This window comes from Lepisosteus platostomus, chromosome 3 (assembly GCF_059453375.1).
Source record: "Lepisosteus platostomus isolate fLepPlt1 chromosome 3, fLepPlt1.hap1, whole genome shotgun sequence".
NCBI lineage: Eukaryota > Metazoa > Chordata > Actinopteri > Semionotiformes > Lepisosteidae > Lepisosteus > Lepisosteus platostomus.
In genome coordinates, this window is record NC_142613.1 from 43,162,582 (window position 1) to 43,182,930 (window position 20,349).

Here is a 20,349-nt window from a genome sequence, read left to right on the forward strand (position 1 = left end):
TGCATCTGTATGATTAGTGAGCACAGGAATTCTTTGCCATCTGGCACAGTTTTGATGAAAAGATTAATAATTCAGGCACACTTGGTTAAACATATGTTGATTAACAATGACAATACACACACTAAATTATACACAACACACAAGTACCCTTTATACAAATTTACAATAAGGCATCCTAGAGGCCTAACATGCTAACCATCCAGAAAATCCCAGACTGTTACCAATTATTCAACTGTTAAATAATGCCTACAGAGGCTAAAAGAATAGATAAGATACCTTCTCAACTATGTAGAATAGACCATGCGTTTAAATATCTGTCTCTATTAATCTAGATGCCACCAAATGAATGGGAACCTATCTCCCTATTCTAAAATGCTCCCACAAACCAAAAGAGGGATTCTTAACTCAGGAAATTAGTCACCTAAAAACTACAGAATAGCAAGCTTTCTTAACAAAGTTCAGATACTTACCTTGAGTCTGGTCAAATATGTCAGAAGGTCAGTAGTGTTGATCTTCCTGCCCTCAAAATCCATCTGTGATGATCCTTCACTCCCCTTGTTGAATAATTTCCAGTTACTCCCATCAGAACACAGGTTCCCAACTCCAAATATGAATGAGATTTAAGTTCTCACTCATACCTGTAGCCATATCGTTACTTACTTGATTTATATGTATATTGTTGTTCCTGTCTGTGTTTTTTTTCTTCTCTCCATCTGTACACCAGCACTGCTGCTGTAAAACAACTTGTTCCCCCCACCCCACGGGGATAATAAAGACTCTTTCTCTCTCTTGGCTTCCTGGGTGATCTCTAACAAGGAACTCTAACCTTGGATCTTTCTTTTGTGGTCTTATCTGCCCATTGTCCTTCATCTTCTTATATGGTGTCTTCCTGAATTGTTGATTGACACATAATAATTTACCTAGTGCTTAATTGAAGTAAACCAAAGTAAACTTTATGATTGTTTTGATCATTTATCATTCATCTGGGCCCTCTACATCTCAGCAAATATTCCCTTTGCCTCAAAGCTGAAAATGTTTACATTGCCAGGTATTACACTCTTTATCTAGATTCCTAGAGACACTTCCTAGTCACCTATGGCCTAACTATATGAAATCATGTAACTGTCATGTTTTTAAAGGTGAATCATTATGTTTTTGCAAAGGACTTGGCAAAAGGAAAAGGACCACTGGTGTTCCTCAAGAAAGTGGATAAATAAAGCATTTGTAACTAATTTTGTTTAGTGTTTTTTAATGCTCATGAAATATATATTTTGTATGTTGCCTACTGCATACATATATATGTGACAATAACATATATTAATCATATAATTCTTAACTTACATTTTTTAAATCTGTTGTTGGAGTGGAAGTATTGTTAAATCCAACTATTCAAACCACAACTTTTTTTCCCATTATATTTTTTAGGGATTATGTCAACCATAGGAAATGGCTATGTCATTTTCATGACCTTCAAACGGAAGACCAAGTTAAGACCTCCTGAACTGATGACAATGAATTTAGCAATCTTTGATTTTGGAATTTCAGGTAACTATGTTCTTATTTGTGGATCTGAAAGAAAACTTTAAACGATCTTTGTTTTTCACACATGATTTAAAATGAACAATGAAGCAGAAATAACTAAACATCTTTTTGGAGATTAGAACACCAAAATACCCTAATAGTCCTGCACTACAATAGCAGTTTCAGGCATCATTTAGAAGCTCTATAGTATTTTCTGTTTAGAATAACCAGGTATTTAAAACAATTACTTTTCAACCTGTCCTTCCTTTTTACTCCTTTATTTCACTGGAAAATCTATACTAACTGTAAAAAAGAATAAACATGATGCAAATTCCAGTAGTCTAAAGGGTGATGCTAGTGTACAGCCCAATGGAGGCAAAAGTTGAAGTAAAAAAATGGGAAATGTAAAGAAAAAAAATAATGTTGTAAATATTTGTGAGCAAGACCGACACTGTTTTGTCATGAAAAAAAATGCCATGCCTTTCAGCTTTTCTAGAAAACTAGAATTAGAGGGGAATTTAAATAAGCCTGGTGTAGCAGATAGTTTAATTTTGCTATGCAATACAAAGCAGACAACATTTGCAATCACTGAATTAAAAGCTATTCTTTTCTTTAAAGTTCTTCCTCAGGACTATATCAGGAGTAACAATGACTTAATTGACTTTGTTAAAAAAACAGAAATGCAGAAAGCATTACAATAAGAATTTGATAGGATTTTTGTTTTGTTGTTCGTTGAGAGTAAACTCCATAGCAGCAGAATTGATAAAAAATATTATATTCAGTTTTGACATAATATTAGTGTATGTATAATAAACTAGTACATGAGAGTCTCTGTTGATCACTGAAGTGGTTCACAAATAGGAACATCTGGATAAAGCCACATATCTTAATGCTTTTATACTTTATTTTACTATAATTTGTTTTTCATTTTAGTCAGTATTGATGATAACTTCACATACAACAGATCAACAATCTTCAATCCTGCTCCTACTAAGTAACCAGATTATTCTGGTTTCTATTCTAGCTATTTGAGTTCTTAATGACTAATTTAACAACTTCTTTGATTTTTTTAAAATAAGTTAATATTTGTCTGTGGCTCCCTGTGACTGTGAGGATCAATACTCTAGATTTTACTGGTTTAAATACATTTTTCCTGATTTTTTTACTTATGTAACACACCAAAGTGCTTATATTTAGCTATTCCAGATATTCCTAAATGTTGAGACAACATCCTAATTGGTGCTTCTGGTTGCAGGTATTCAATTTTAATGACAGAGCAGTAAATTACATTTACTGTTTAAGCCAATACGGTTTGATTTATAAAACCACAAAAGTTTAAAAATTATAATGAAAGTTGGGTTCATCTTATATTCATGTCGTGAATGAACGTCTGATTTTTTCTCCTTTTATTTGTAGTTTGAACATAGCTCAAAGGTGACACTGATAACTTGTTCCTGTCTCTCATCTTCAAAAATCGAATTTAGCCTCCAGTGTATATTTACAGTTTTTGATTATTTGTACCACGTACTATATGAAAGATAATACAAAACCTATTTCAGAATTAAATATTCTACTGCTATTCATCTATTGATATGCTGTCTCAGATATACTGTATAATAGCAGTTTGTAAATTTAAATTTGATTTTAAGAATTTGTAATAATGTATTTACATGTTGCTTAAAAAGTGTAGAGTTTTAAGAGAGGTGTGTTAATAAAAAGCTGCTGCAAATCAGACACCCTGTTCATAATAATATTGCAGAATTGTACAGAAACATTCTGCAGGAGATGTTTTTTTCAAAGCATTGTCTACAATAAAGAAATAGATAATGGGTAATATCAGGATAATGTTTCCTTAAAAACAGATCAGCCCCAAGGAGATTATATATATGATATACAGATGTAGCCATTCAAAATGTACGGTAAAACCCCGGTTTTGAGCTATATATACGGTACATGATTCGCTGGCCAAAGATGATTGACAGGTGACACTTGTGGTGCATTAGTTGTTAGTGAAATGATTGCTTCATTTAATCTCTCTGCCATGCATGTTTAAAACCGCTTAATATGGAATACTAATATGGAATTTTACAACTAAAAGAAAATGTTGATAGCTGAGCATAAAAATAAGAGGAGCATAACGTCCCTGAAAGTCATATCATCATAAACTATATTAATTTAGGAATATAAATATACAATACATACTGTATATGGGTGGTAGTGGTAGCTTAAATCAAAAGTACACAACAGTATTCCACTTTCTTCATAAACATTTTATGCATCAAAGTCTTTAACTCTTTGACACACCCGAAGAAGGCTCCACAGTCGAAATGTTGTGTTTCCTTTCTTCTGTTTTCAGCATGGAATAAACCTATTACTTATTCCTTTGTTTTATCGACAGCGGGTTTTAGTCTCTCGGTTTACTGAGGATATATCAGATGTTAAACTGTGGAAGGGATATACCCCCACGCCCCAGACGGACAAAGGTGATAAAGTTGATAAAAATCCATTCAGAAGGGTGCAAAGTTTAACACAAACACTAACAGAGCCGTTTGTAAGAGCAAGGTGACTTTCTGCTCAATTACATGAGAGCTACAGTACAGTCAAATTGATTTTAAATTCTTTAAGCAACATTAGCTGTTTGTCAGATTCACTGAAGAGGTACCTTTTTCACTCGTGCAATCATCAAAGATTTATTTTTTTATAATTCCGAAACTTGAACGATATGCCTCAGGGACTCATTCATAGTATAATAGTATAATACCCTAGTCAACAATATACTACCAGTCCAAATATTTTTCTTAATCAAACTTTAAAGTTAATTTTCTTATTGTAAACCTGAAAGATGCACATCATGTTCACAACAAGCTATAATAACAACAAACTATTTTTACACATCCAGCTATGTAAAAAATATAGCCAAAAGGATCACTCTAGGTTAATTCCAAGATGAAAAGACAACACTTAATGTGTATTCTCTTCAGTTTACAGCTCGTCCATGGTCATTCATTATTAATATTATTAATATTATATTCCATATTACATTTAAATTGGAATGTTTTCACAAATATAAAAAGACTCTTCAGTTCGCTTGACACAGTATACTGCAAGTTACGGTATTAATACCGTATATTCTCGCATAGCACTGCATGAAACCGCATGATACCGCAAATAAAATAATAGTATCCTGAATTTCCGCAAGGTGGAGCTTATAAAGCTCAACCTCTCATGTTTGAGCTGTCACCATCAAAGTCTATACCGAAGATATTACTAATAATATTTACAGTATAATGAATGACCTTGGACAAGTTGTAAACTCAAAGTATTGCCCTGGACCACATTCTTTTTTTCATTCACCTTTGTAAAAGTAACACCACAGCATTTCGTTGATCCAATCATGCAAAGTACAGTTATTTTTTTGAGAATCTCCAATTTACCATGCCTTTCACATGCTCATAGAAGATATTGATTTAGGAACATGTATACTGTACTGTATATAGTATGTATATGTATATTTAATGTCTTTACTGTGCCCGTTTAAGTATTGAATATTTATATGGAATTTTACCATAACGTGTGTGAAATCCATAAACGATATTAGTTTTAGAACATAAACATACAGTATGTAAACTGTATCTGGCTGGTCTCGGTACTTTAAAGAAAAAATACACACCAGTATTCCATTTCTCCCTAAACATTTTAAGCATCGCAGTCTTTAACTAACGTGAAATAACGTGTATAGAAAGTGGTAGTTTTAAGCTTTTCTGCGAATATGCTCGATACCGGAGTCAACAAGCATACTTTTAGAATTTGATTAATAGGGAATATAATGTGGACTCGCGTATCTAAAGAAATTAATAACGATATAATTTGGTTTCTGTCAAAGCGCAATGAAACCTATAACTTGATTCTTATGGACGCCCGGTCCCACCAGGGATTAAAGAAAAACATGGAATCGCATATCTAAAGAAATAACAGTATAGAGTAACTATGTTCATGCACAAACAGTAGCATGTTACATTATTAATTTGGGTGTCTCCTCTTGCCATAAAGCGCTTAATTGCATTTTGAGTGCGGTTTTTGACTTTTTTTAAATTACAACCCATACATAAGCTGATACTGCTTAGACTTTTAATTATTTTAAACTGTATTACAGCAGCACAATGTGCTTTTTCACGAAACCTAGAGTAAAGAAATGTCTTGTGTTGTACAGCTTTTCAGCTAAATAGATTTATCGCTTACACCTGACACTTGAGGTGCCCGACAAAAACCAGTTGAACAGCTCTGTTGCAGATCAGATCAGATTCCCTTCCCCCCACAGAAAGACAGACTTATTAGTCGCTATTCACTGCGCGGCGAGCAGCTCCAATTTCAGGCGTAAGCGATAGATCGCAGTTTAGTCGATCTTGTAACAGCATGTTACAGTTTACTATTATTAACCATATTAATTTTAAGTGCCTAATGCCATTTTTTGACCACGCATGAATATTCTTATGTCCATATCTTCGCAAGGGAATCAGTGCGAATTGTAATACTAATTAAATGACCGCGGGCACTTTCCACCCCCTCTGATAGCAGGAACATAACCCATTCTCAGCTCAGCAGCTCATTACAATATAGGGTGTTCGAATCTTTTGCTGCCTTTTGCTGCCTCACAAAGCTTTAGAGAACTTAACATTTCTATTATCAACAAATTGTAAATACGACATTTACATTGGCATTCCAAATTTCACTTGAGTGTATGGAGGATTGTCAGCTGTCACTGAGAGCAGTTAATTAAATGTATTTTTCGATTCACAATCAGACAAATGCAACATAAATTGTTATCTTTGTCTTCTAAGTATCTTAATAAACTTTCAGCATAGCTTTCTCCCCGTTTAGATTTATTTTTCTTGGGATTTTGGGATCAAACGTGGAAAGATTAGATTGTAATCGTTTTTATTTTTTAAATACATTTTAGAAAAGTGTAATCTATACTAAAAAGCTGTATTTATTTAATACCACTCGATAATTATATTAATGGAGTTTAGTTGATCCTTTCATACAAAATCCTGCTTGAATCCTTCTAAACTAAAAATTAGACACGAGAAGGGGCTCTGGTGAAATTTCTCTTTTTTTTTCTTGGAAAAATATCTTACCCGCTGCAATCTGGGCACAGAAGGATTAAAAGAAGCCAGACAGAGAGGGGGAAGAGTGAGTTCTAAATAAAGAGGTATCCAGGTAACAGTGAAGGTAACAGCCGCAGACGTGGCCTACTTAGCCCGCCAGGATTACCCTACTCTCCTGGAGGAGGCCCACCGGGAGATAGCGCTCCAGGCGTTCCTCTGGGCCCTGGCGCCGACTGAGGTGCAGTGCCACGTGATGCTGGCCGCGCCTGCGTCTGAATAGCGACTTTCAAACTGTGAAAACATGTGTCTGTCTTTCTGTAGGGGGAAGGGAATCTGATCTGCAAGGCCCTTTGGCTACAAAAGTTAAAAGAAGGCGCTCTCTCTCTCTCTTTTGATTATTTCATCCAATAATCAAAAATGACACAATAAACATAATAACCATAATAACGACCAACCAACAAAAACAACCATATAAACATAATACCAACCAAAAACATAGATTACAACCACAATATAAAATCAAATATATCAAACCATTAAAGCAAAACCGTCTTCCAATTATCAACAAATCTCAATATCTGTTAAAAGCAAGGGAGTTTTTCTGTTATCGTAAAAGAAAAAATGCCCGACGAACTAGAGATTGAACAGTTTTTCGGTGCTTGTACAATCGATGGAAATGTTCAAATAAATGTGCTAAAGAAATAAAAAGTTATTCCTTTATCATATTGGCTAGCTAATGTCCCATCCTTGTTAGTTAGATCAACGAATGCTGTGGTGGGTGTTACTTTTGTTACTTTTCAGCTTGTCCCCCCCCTCCCGCTGAAGACTCGACCACTTGAAAATACCTGTGAAACCGGTTTAATTCGTCACAGCCAGCACTCCTGCAGAGAGTGATGACTTTGGTGCTTAAAATGTTTAGGGAGAAATGGAGTATTGGTGTGTGACTTGCGGAGTTAAAAGCTGCCAATATGTATCTATATAGCAGTTGGTGTACAGCTTTTTAGTATAGATTACACTTTTCCAAAATGTATTTGAAAAAAAAACACACACGATAGAAGCAGGAAGCAGAAGCAGGGACAGTTGTCAGAAGGAAAGAAGGTGAATATTCGTTGTTATTAAAAATGACTTAAATTCGATCATGTTGTGATATTTAGAAATATAAAAAGTCAATTAATTGTCCATAATATTGCTATTCTATTTTTTCAAAGAAATGTATGTTAAAAAAAAGTCACAGCGCCAGCTGGATTTGAACACACAACCTGTGGGTTACTAGACAGGCATGTAAACCAGTAGGCTACTGGGGCATTCACATGAAGAGAGGTGAAACAGCCCTACACAGCCCTTTCGCAGTACACGAATATAATTATATCATTATTAATTTCTTTAGATACGCGACTCCATATTATATTAGCAGAAAAGCTTAAAACTACCTCTTTTTTACACGCTATTTCACATGTTAAAGACTTCGATGCTTAAAATGTTTAGGGAGAAATGGAATACTGGTGTGTATTTTTTCTTTAAAGTACCGAGACCAGCCATATACTGTAATATTGTATGTTTATGTTCCAAAATTAATATCATTTATGGCCTTCACATGCGTTATGCTCCTATTCTTTTTATGCTCAGCTACTAAGATTTCCCTTCAGTGGTAAAATTCCATATAAATATTCAATACTAAAACGGGCACAGTAAAGACATTTAAATCTTTCTATGACCGACCAACGCACCACGAGTGCCCCTGTCGGTCAACCAATCACGTACCTCCGGTACGTGTCTGTGCCGCGCACTTTGAATGGCTGCGTCTGTAGTACTTTTACAAAGTTCACAATTTTGAATAATTTAATTTATATATTTTTTATACTGTTAATGAATTTATTTTGTTACCGGGATTTAACAACCAGTCTGAGAAATTGGGAGTGCAGTTCCCATTTAAAAGAAGTTGATTGTCTATCATTTGGAACAGCTGTGGACACAGTTGTTACATTTGACTTGTATATTAAAATAAGAATGGTCAGCAATGTGGAAGAAGGGTTGGGGCTGTGGTGTCCTGGCTAGAAAATTGTAGTTTCTTGAGCACGAGTAAGACAGGTTGGTTTAAGCCTCTTCTTGGAGTTGAGCATTCACTGTAAATGCTAAAGGTTTTACTGACATACAGCTCAGTTTTGGTTTGTGACAATGTGATATTTGGTTTGTAACCAAATAATGTAATTAAGGTCAAAGATGACGCTAGTGGTGGGAATGTAAACTTGTTTACCTATAATTTGACTAAAGGAGTTAAATGTTATTAGTCAAATGTAGGTTTTTTGTATATGTTTCTCAACAGTTGTTAGCTTTCTTCTTTGCTACCTTATCACTCTGACACACACCACTAAGTTCAATGGCCCGCTTGAATTCTGTGGCCATAATTTTGGTTCCTTAAAGAAAAACCTTGATATAGTGCAGACTTGTGTCAGCTGGAAAGCAAAACAATTGTATTGCAATGAAATACAATGCAAACAATGCAAAGTGTGCCTTCTAATTCAAATAACGTCTGACAACTTTTTTGTTTATGCGTTTGCTTGCTCTTAAAATTAGTATATTTTCAAAGCCAATATGTAAAATATATTTTAAAAATCAAAATCCAAACTAAAATTATTTATTGCAGAATCTGTTTGTTTTAGAATTTGTAATAAAGAAAATAAAAAATCTGTTACTGTACATTATGATTACTGCAAAAAACAATAATGGGTTAAAATACTTTTTAATGTTTATTATTAAAATAAGATTTATGTGAGATCTATACACAGCTTTGATCCATCTAGCCACCTCAGTTTTACAGAGTAATGCAGTCCTGCATCAGATTATTTGAAAAAAACTAAAATGGTGAGACGCGGTACTGTTCGTGATATTGTCATGACACTTTGTGTATTTTAAATGACTGCATCTATAGGTCACTATAATGTGCTAAATATCAGGAGTCTTGTAGGCTTAATTTGTAAGTCATTGGGTGCTGGAGCACAATATGAATGTGTCAGAGATGATGTGCATAATGTACTTTTAACACATTAAAAGCATTTAATTCATTTTCATGTTCCCACTGTTAATAACATGCTAACAAAGTAACTTACAAAAACATTTAATTAGTAATTTAAATACCATAGCCATGTGCTATTGGGACTACTTTGCTTTTGGACCATTTTCATTATGGTGGACCTGTTGTCAGCTCTATAGGGTTTTAGAATCTGATGGTATTATGTCCCACTGGTCAATACAATATATTGACAGGGCTCAGTGCAGTGACCTTGTTTACAGACGTAACATCATCTCCTTGAAACCAAGACAGTGTGGAATAAGGCTGCAGTAGAAGACCAGGTCTTCTAGCATTTCAGACTTATTTGCTGCCAAGGGAATGGTGCTAGGTAGTTCTGAGCCCAAGAGAGACAGTTATTTAATCCTGGTAGGGGCTGAGCAGAGATACACACGTTACATACAATATATAGCCCATGGGTAACCATACTGCGAAGAAGAAGAATTATATTTGAATGACAAAAATCTTGTCTTTTTCATTAATTTCCTAAACCACGATTTAAATTCATTTTTGGTTTTAAAAAAAGTCCAAGCCCACACAGAAGTGTGTAACAGGTTCATGACACTTTGTTTAAACTATAGCCTCATCTAGCATTAGTCAGATTTCTCATCATGTTTTTTGTTCCTAATAGTTTTGAATTCAAAATCATAAGCAGTTTTATGCTATTTAGTCTGTAGGACCTGACCTGATCTGGGTTCATTCCTGAACTGACCTGAGTGAAATCTAAATTTCCTCTTTGCAGAGAAAGGCAGACAGCTTTTGTATGCAACATTTCAGAAATAACTGAAAGGCAGGATTAGCCTTATCAGAAATAGCCATTGCGAGGTTTGTGGAAATGTTTTGTATAGCTGCTTTTTGTATACCAAAAAAACATTTCTAAATTCTCAAACATTTCTAAAAAACAGCCATTTATAGTAACATTAGATTGTGGCTGGACCTGTACTTAGGCCTTTTTCCTGAGAGCTTGTCACTGTATTTTTTACATCTGATCCAGAGGACGTCACAGAGCACATTACAGTACCTACTCTTTAAATAACTTCATTTTCCAGTGTTTGGACACAGCATGGAAATTGAGAGGTCTCAGAGCTGAGCTATGGCAGACTTGCAGAAATTTGGTGATGGTGGATGGATGGACTCTGAATTACCCAGTGACTTCACATTCCGATGTTCATGCCAGTGACATTTCAAGTGTGCATTCCCTCCTTCTTTCACTGAGCTGTGTCATTGAAACGTGATATTAAACCAATTTGTCAGTGCATCATTCAGAATAATTGTATAGTGAAACTGGAAACCATTTCTTTCGCTTTCATCGAAAATACAGTACATACAAACTCAAAAGCACTTATTTCTTATGTGATCATATTTTTTAGCATTTCAAAATTATGAGATAACAAGGATGGCAAAAAAAGGGATGTGACCACTAACATTTCCTACAGGCATATCAAATTCTCATAACATCATCCTCAAATTGGTTAATTGCTTAATGTTGCTTAATAATATGGTAGTGTGAAAATATTTATTACATGAAGAGTTTTAGAAAATACTATTATCCAAACAGAAAAAGTATATTTATAGACATTGAGTGTTTATTATTTTGTATGCTATTATTGTTTCAGTGCTTTCTGTGCAATTCTGTTAAGGTGTTTATTGATGAAATAATGTTCTGTATGTTTTTAAAATGCTCATCTCTGTCTTCACAGCTTTATTAATTATAATTAAATGTAACATACAGTATAATAGCTCATGAAGTGTTCTTGTTCATTCTTGATCTGGGGATCAGCCCTAGTTAGAGATGAAACACTAAACCATAAGGTTTGTCCATATGCTTTTGGTTGAGATTACTATCATTATTATTATCTAGTGTCTGTTATCTAGTAGGTAGCTGTGTCGGCATGTGTAGGCTATAAAGGAGCAAGTGAAGGTTTATTCCATGCTGGAAAGAGAAGAAAAACACAATATTTTGGCTGTGAATCCATCTCTCTCCACAAGACTCCACAACCAAAACATTGTTTCTTTTCTTCTCTTTTCAGCATGGAATAAACCTTCACTTGTTCCTTTACAAAATATAAAATTTTTACATACCCTATTTATATATTTATACGTACCCTATCAGTAAACATCCTAATTTCGCGTTTTATGACCTTCCTCCTCCAAAAGCTTGATTAGATATGAAATTTATAAAGTTCCAAAACAGGCACAGACACTACATTCAGTACAGTATATCGTATATTAGAGTTGCCCATATACACATTAAATGTAATCACCTTGGATGCAGTTAAAAACTTTTTTGAAACCCTGAGGACCATAGCCCTCAATGCAGCTGATACAATTCTGATGCAGCAATGACAGACAATAATTTTATTTCAGTGACAACTTAAAAATAATGGTCAATATTAGCAACAGGAAATTGCTGAAAAACACTAATTTCAGACCGGATTCATAGATGGTAACATTAACAGTGTTCATGTGTTTACTGAAACACAAATGCTCACATTATTGAAATGTTTCTTTATATCTAAATGTAGCTAGAAGCCACATATATTTTTTCAGAATAAATACCATTAATAAGCAATTGTATTCACATAACTAAGTCACTGTCTCACATTGCCAAATGAGTGGAGAAATCAAAACCTGTAGTGTTGATATGTTGCTGCATGTCTTATTTGTTTTTTATAGTTACAGGAAAACCTTTCTTTGTTATCTCAAGTTTTTCGCACCGCTGGCTGTTTGGAATGGAAGGCTGTCGATTTTATGGCTGGGCTGGCTTTTTCTTTGGGTGTGGCAGCCTCATCACAATGACTGTAGTCAGCCTGGATCGATATTTAAAGATTTGCCATTTAAGATACGGTATGCATTCAAATTGAAATATGTTTACTTTTCGTTGGACATATGTACTTTAAATTATTATTTATAAGTTTATTATTATTTTTAAGTTTAACATGTATACATACTGTATTTACCAGCAAATAAATACTGTATTTGTCAGCTTTTGGCTAACAGCCATGTTCATTAGGGAAAACTATCCTATATCATAAACTGAAAGATTCAAAATAATGAAGATGATTGTATTGCTTAACTAGTAAAGGCCTCACACATTCCTGAGATTGGTGGTTGAGTTCTTGAATGAGTTATTAGCTGTCTGTGGTCACAATTCTTCAAATGGGTTTGGAAGTTGTTAATCCCAAAGTGAGGAAAATATAAAATAAAAGTAATTGATAATTCATAATTAATTCATGAAATGAATAAATTTAATGAAAAATTAACAAACCAAAAAAAAAAATAGCAGCCTTAGGAAAAAGGGTGCTTCTGAATGAGAACTCTGTGATTAATGGATGAAAGTTTTCTCTTATAGAGATATGATAATGATTTCTCCTTAAAGACTTTCAGATTTTACTATTTCTAATTTAGAAGACATTTTTGTCTGTTCAGGGATGCCAGAATATTAGTTTCTAGTTTCTCAGGAATTATACTGACGAAGAATAAACAGTGTTCCCTCTCTTTCCATCCAAAATATTTGAGTAATACATATTACTCAGGAACTCTTACTTTCAGTCTGAATATTGGTTGCTTTCTTTTAAAATTATTTTTCAGGTACATGGCTGAAGAGGAACCATGCCTTTCTGTGCTTAGGTTTTATTTGGTCCTATGCTGCATTTTGGGCCACCATGCCATTGATAGGATGGGGGAATTATGCACCTGAACCTTTTGGCACATCGTGCACTTTGGACTGGTGGCTTGCACAAGCTTCACTTTCAGGGCAGAGCTTTGTGATGTCAATATTGTTCTTCTGCCTCATCCTTCCTACTGCAATAATTGTTTTCTCCTATGTCAAGATTATTTTCAAAGTCAAAGAATCAGCCAAAGAAGTTGCCCACTTTGACACCAGGAATCAAAATAGCCATATTCTGGAAATAAAACTTACAAAGGTAACAAAATCAATTGCATCTTTTAATTCTTAAAAACTTTGTTAAAAAAAAGAAAGGACCATAGGAGAGCATTTTTCCTAAGATAAATACATTAATATCCATGGTTTCCTCTCTGTATTTTTTTTTAAATCTATATTTTTATGATTAAGTGTGTAGATTATTAGTAATTGTTTTCTTGGTTTGGAAATTGGGTTAGATAAATAATAAGGAATCAGTTACTGTACTTACTGAGGGTTTACTCATATACATGATGTCATATTCTGTACTATCCTACTAAATATACAACAGTGCAGCAAAAAATTCTTACTGCACTCCTGCTACCTTCAGAGTTTGAATAGTTTAAACACTTTAATGTTGTTTAAAAAAATAATACTTACAACGTAGTACTAAATATACAGTACTCAGCATGTTTCTTCTTAATGCTTCTTTTGATTCAGTCTGTACTAATTTGTATTCAGTAGTATCAAAGAAAGAGGTACAGTACTACACTACACTACTGTATGTAGTAAGAAGTGCATTATTCCAGTATTCCTTTACTGTTTTAACCTATAATTAAAAATTGAAAGGCCATAGGAATGAACAGCTTTAAGGAAGATTTTCACAATATAGGTTATAAGATCAAAGAGCTGAGGAAACCTAGAAGTACAGTATGTTATGCAAGAAACAGCCTTTTCTTTAGATTATTATAAAGAAAAGTATAACAAAATATGACTCATACCTTTATGATTTAATTAGCTTTTTTAAAGCAACTTTTATTTCTTATGTTTCTGCTGAAAATTGCTAAATAAAAGTGCTGTGTACAGGCTGAAAAGATGGAGCTGTTCAAATAGAAAAAAAAGAAACCTAGAAAATAATTAGGATGGTCTACAGGTAATTATAATAAGTGGAAAATGTATCTCTAATTTTCTGTCTGGAAGTTTCATCTGTGTACTGTAGTATTTAACACTGAGTTATATGTATCCACAGACGCAATTACTTTTTATTCTATGTTTCCAGCTTGCATAAGAGAGATAATACAATAAGAATAGTAATTCAAATAAATATTTTTTTAAATGATCATGTGTCCTCTTCCTGTCTGATTAATACATACACCACACTGCCTTCTGTATGATAAAACCTGTCATTCTATTTGTATTCTCTAGGTGGCAATGCTGATTTGTGCAGGATTCCTGATAGCCTGGATCCCATATGCTGTTGTGTCAGTGTGGTCTGCGTTTGGGAAACCTGACTCAGTTCCTATTCCAGCTTCTGTAGTGCCCACCTTGCTTGCCAAATCGTCAGCTATGTACAATCCTATTATTTACCAGGTTATTGATTGTAAAAATACCTGTGTGAAACTATCCTGCTTTAGAACCTTCAAGAAACGGAAATATTATAACACCTCAAGGTACTGTACTTCGTTTTAAATTGGAGATGTAAAAATGTCAAAGCAAACAGAATATTTAGTAGCGCCATATTTCCTTGTAAGAAAAAACAGCTCTCTTTATAAAATGTTAGTTTTATGAAATACATTTTCACTGTGCAAAAGCATGCAAGAAATATATTTTTAATTTCATTTTTTTGAGTTTTAGAAACTTAATGAATAAGGCAAAATTAACAACATATTGACAATTTAAAATTTCAGACATCAGATTTATCTGTTTATTAAATTAACTTGACATTTTAATTTATGTTTCACCCTTTTTTGTACAAATTAATAATATACTTATTATGGAATTAATATATTTTAGGAGAAGTTTCTTCAAATGTGCTACAAAAAGGGCATACAGTACTCCAAATATGGAGCCATACAATCAAGGGCAGAGGGAAAAGCACAATTCATTGGGTCAGATCTTATGCTTGTTTCACATAAAGAGGACTAGAGAGAACTTAACTGGATGGGACATCACAGGATTTACCTTCCAGTGCTGTTCCCCACTGAATGGCCTAGAGAAACTAGTACCTTGCTCAAGGGTACAACAGCCATGTCTATGGCAGGAATGTGGCATTATGGAGATGTGTTGAATTACATTATTTATACAATGCCATAATACATTGTATTATGTTATAATTTATATTTCATTTTTGTTTTGTGCAATATTTTAATGATTATAAAGGAAATAATTACATTTAAGGCCTTACAGAAAATAGCAAAAAAGTCATTGATTTAATCCAAAAATGATGTGATAAAGATAATAAAACAATATTTACTTTCATGTACTGTAGGTCAAGTAGTAAAGTAAAACAAACATTTGACCTTCTTGGTTTTCTATACTTGCATTGCTGCTTGAATATAATGTGTTTATTTAATAATGCTCATTATTAATATCTGTATATCATAATACTCATTCTATTTTTAAAGGCAAGATAATAAAGCAAAGGAAATTTTGATTATAAGGTCCATTTTGAAAGTAATTGTATTATAACAACTAATACTACTATCACAAATAATGTTTGGATGTTTGATTTTGATATATTCTTGTATTTTCCACAGGTTTTATTCAATTTCTGCAGCAGTAAAAGGTACATCAGCAGTTGAATGCCACACAGAAATATGAAAACAAGAACTCTTATTTATTCTGTGTTTGGACACAGCTTTGGAAAGACACCTTGTTATCTGTGCACTTGACCCCCTATTGTTTTAGGCCTGGTCACATTTAGAATTGATACAAAACAGTATATTTCTTCCTTATTGTTAAATATCTGGTGCTGTTTGATTTGTCTGTAGAGTTTAATGTTCTATTGTCTGAATCTGAAATCCAAGCCAGCACTAAAAGCTATGGGTTTTTTACATTTTGTAAAGCTCTTTATGCACTCACACTTTCAAGTCACATTTTCTTCAAGTAATTTTCTATTACTTCAATTGTAACATACATGATGGTCTGTGTCTTCTTAGTCAGCTCTGGCTAGGGATGTACAGTTTCTTACCATTTTATTTCTTTATTCAGTAGCAGTAGCAGCTGCTTGCGGACATACTAAAGAAGAAACACATATGAATTCTCAGATTTTCATATCAATCACAAAATAAGAGCAATATAAAATCAGAATGCAAACACTTCCAAAAGTCTGTGCACAAAACATTTCTAAATTATTTAAGATATAAAAATAATATATAGCATGTATTTTCATGCAAGTTATGCACCATATTAATGTTTTTTGGGTGAATCTCTTTTCAACATGTGGTGATACATTTTCATCTACATTACATCTACTGTCCTCAGTAGCATGGCACAGTTGAAAAAAGGACTTTTGAATTTCTTATCTGCCATTACCACTGCTCCACTCTGTTTTATTTTTCATCCATGGAGTAGTTGAGGGTGGCTTGATTATAATAGCAGCGGTCATACACCCTCCACCTACAGGCCAAAAATAATTCCCTGAGAAATAGTGAATTGGGTGTCAAGAACATAATGATGAACTCTGAATGTACTGTGAGTCACACTTGTACTACCAATGTGTTATGGATGTTTACATTATCCCAGAGCATGACAAATGTAATTGACTCATTGGCTAGGCAAGGTGATTGTTCAGCAAATCCAGAAAATACAGCAGATGGGCTACATTGTATGCCCTTGGGCACAGGACTTTGTGCCACAATACCATTTTATAATATGGCACTGCACATCATTATGTTCTCTTCCTGCTTTCTCTGCACATAGACTGTGTCAGGCTATTCAGTAGCATTCTGAACCACAGCACCAACATTTGTCCTGATTGAAGCTCATTTCATCAAGGTACATGAATTTGTGGTTCTTGACAGGTGCATCAAATTCCATCTTCCTCTGAAAAAGCATATTTATTCTATTACAAGTTTTGTATTTTGCACAACAATGTTCACAGTGTTCCTACTGCACTACAGAACATGTCTTAGATATGTATGTGCACATGGACACATGTATAGTTTCTATTCACAAAGAATCTGCTCACATTGTAGCACAATTACTTGGTCTACAAAAAAGTGAATTCACACCAGCAGTACAGTAATGTGAAAATGTATTCAACATTTTCTGTAATATCAAATAGACAAATACAGTATATTAACTAACTTACAGATTTTCAGTCCAAAAACAGTAATTGAGGCAGCAGCCCTGATTTCCTCAGATTTAGTTGGATATCCAGGAACCATTTCAGACATTTGTTTATGACATTGTAAGTTATAATTACTTCAATTTAATTTGTGGATATCAGTATGTATTTATAGTTGTCCTTAACCATAACCAACAACTTTATCTGTCTGCTTTGCATTGTTGCAAACTGCTACTGTTTCTTCACATCCTGTTATGGAGAGATGTGATGATTATCAGTATTTTTCCTTGCATTCTCACATGGACAAGGTCATTTGCTGTAAGGAGTTATAATTCTCTCAAAACAAAACATTATTTGAGTAGTTTTCATGGATAGCAATTAGCATTTGAAAGATGTCTTTATTTGAGACAGTAGTATCCCAAAAATTGAGTAGGCCATTAAACAGATTTCACATTTTGTATGTTAGCCTGATATACTGTGTCTGACATTTAGAGTTTTACAACAGTTTTTTTCTTTAATTGAGAGTTTTACACTTAAACACAGTAAGAAAAACTACAGTAATTTCTGTAAATAAGGAGATAAATAGGGAAGTTTCTCGTATGGGTTGTGCAGGAATCACCATTGGCTACTTTCAGGATAAAGAATTGTGTCTTTTGGATGACAGTCTGTCGTTCTCTGTGTGCTGATTCCACTTGTCACCTCTCTGTGACAAACCCTTCTCCGTACTGAGCCACTCGAAAAAGAAGAGAATTGGATTCCACATTATGAGAACACTAGCTTTTCAATTATTGTTGACTTTGTCAGGTTGTGAGAGTAGCATTTTGTAGACAATTTATCATTTTAATACCATTCCTAGAAAGGTGACCAGCATGAATGGATTTGAATATGGCGATTGTAACCCCCATCAAGTGATCTGCTGATTCTTAACTTCATATATGGGACAGGTAGTTTTAGGAAAACCTAAATGTTTGTCATACAATATAATATTACTACGTATCTCTGTTAATGTTCTGATTATTTAACTGTCATCTTCGTTCTTTGTGCCAGTGAGTTTTTAGTTAATACACAGTAGATTTAACAAGAACATTTCATGTGAACTGAATCTTTCCTACTTGAGATGTCCATCTGCTTTCATAAAATAGGGTCACAGGAAGCAAATTCTACTTTAACAATGCAGTTTTTGCTATTTAAATATAATAAGATATGTTTGATAACCAACTATATTCAGTGACTTCTGAGCAAGAGAAAAATAATACAAAATATTCTGGGTATTTTGCAGTTTAAGACAAAAATATGTAGTTTTTCCTAAAAACATGAACCATATGCTTTGTTTTTGAGTGTTTGTTTTGGAGGAACAGTATCATTGTCATGGAAATCACTCCAAAAATGAATGGTCACTTCTTGTCAGTTCAGAGAGAAGAAAAAAAACAAGAAAATTTAAAAATAGTTTTTATTCTATGTTATGCAGTAACATATGCAGAATCTCAGGTATTTAACCTTCAGTAGTATGTTGCATTTGTTCATACAGTGTTCATGATTTAACATATAGATTGAAGATGTTGTTTAGTCTCACCTTTAAGTTACAAAGCAGCTGTTGTGCACTCAATGTTTTCTGAAGTTTTTCTTTGGCACATATTCCAAACAATCTCTCAGGAAAAGACTGTGGGCTCTATTCTTTAATAGTTTTCTCCATACTGATTGACATAACTGAAAGATCCAACACTGAACTTTTACCTAATCAAAGACTTGTTTAGTATACAGTACTTTATACTGTACAAGCTGAATACATGTTCATTTAAGACAGTGAGATACTTCTTTCATTACTGTGTTAAATATTTTATTTCATTAGAATGTGTATAAATTGCCTATAAAAAGCAGAATGGACTCTGCACATGATCTGGTTTTATTTCCAGAAAAAAACATTCATGTATTTTTATTAAATTTTAGTTTGATGTAATACTTAAGATTTGCTGGCTGTGCATGTGCTTTTTTTAATTTTGTCTACATAAAAATTTACAGATTTCACATGTAGTTTAAATGATCATACACATATAAATACAGTAGGTAGTTTTGCATATATGACAGAATGTACCTCTGATTTTGGACACAGAGAGGCAATGAACTAAAATATATGGATTAAGCTTAATGGAACCAGTATGAAAGAAGAACTGGATTGGTTTGCAAACTTTATTTAAACGTCCTTTGATAACGACTTGAATATTTCATAAATATTTCATATTTCAAAAACCATGTGCATTGGTTTAGTGAAGCCTTTAACCTATCTAAATTTGTGATACAGGGGTACTGGTAAAAACATCTGAACTTGCAATAATTGTAAAATGATGTATGTATCTGAATAATACTGTCATTATACATTATGAGACTAATGTCCCTTTCTGCTGCCCAGTTCGCAATCCAGAGCTTAACCATCTGAAGGATTTCTAAACATACTGTTCTATATTCAGTTCATGATTTTAAAACAGCAACAGTGAGTTTGATGGAAGGAAGACTGATTTCCAGCCAATGCATTCAAGAATATTACACATTCTGTTGTCCAATAGCACTGTTACTCTTTAAGAGAATAAAGCAAATTGATAAAGCAAAATTTCTGAATGAATATTGTTTAGACATATTGTTTTGTATAGTGTTCGACCGGTCTGTGCATTGTGGTGTAACTAATAAAGCACTATTGTAAAATAAAGTATATATGTCAATTTTAGCAATA

General features: G+C 33.6%; 1 protein-coding gene across 1 annotated transcript in view; it reads left to right on the forward strand.

Annotated features, from left to right (window-relative positions):
• opn5 (opsin 5) overlaps positions 1 to 20,349 on the forward strand; it is a 78,316-nt gene extending 57,967 nt beyond the window's left edge. Inside the window, exons 3-7 of the mRNA XM_088625673.1 lie at positions 1,426 to 1,545; positions 12,370 to 12,540; positions 13,285 to 13,619; positions 14,762 to 15,006; positions 16,093 to 20,349. Of these exons, the coding sequence (XP_088481799.1) occupies positions 1,426 to 1,545; positions 12,370 to 12,540; positions 13,285 to 13,619; positions 14,762 to 15,006; positions 16,093 to 16,156 (935 nt within the window). The 3' untranslated portion in view covers positions 16,157 to 20,349. The remainder of the gene's footprint in view (positions 1 to 1,425; positions 1,546 to 12,369; positions 12,541 to 13,284; positions 13,620 to 14,761; positions 15,007 to 16,092) is intronic.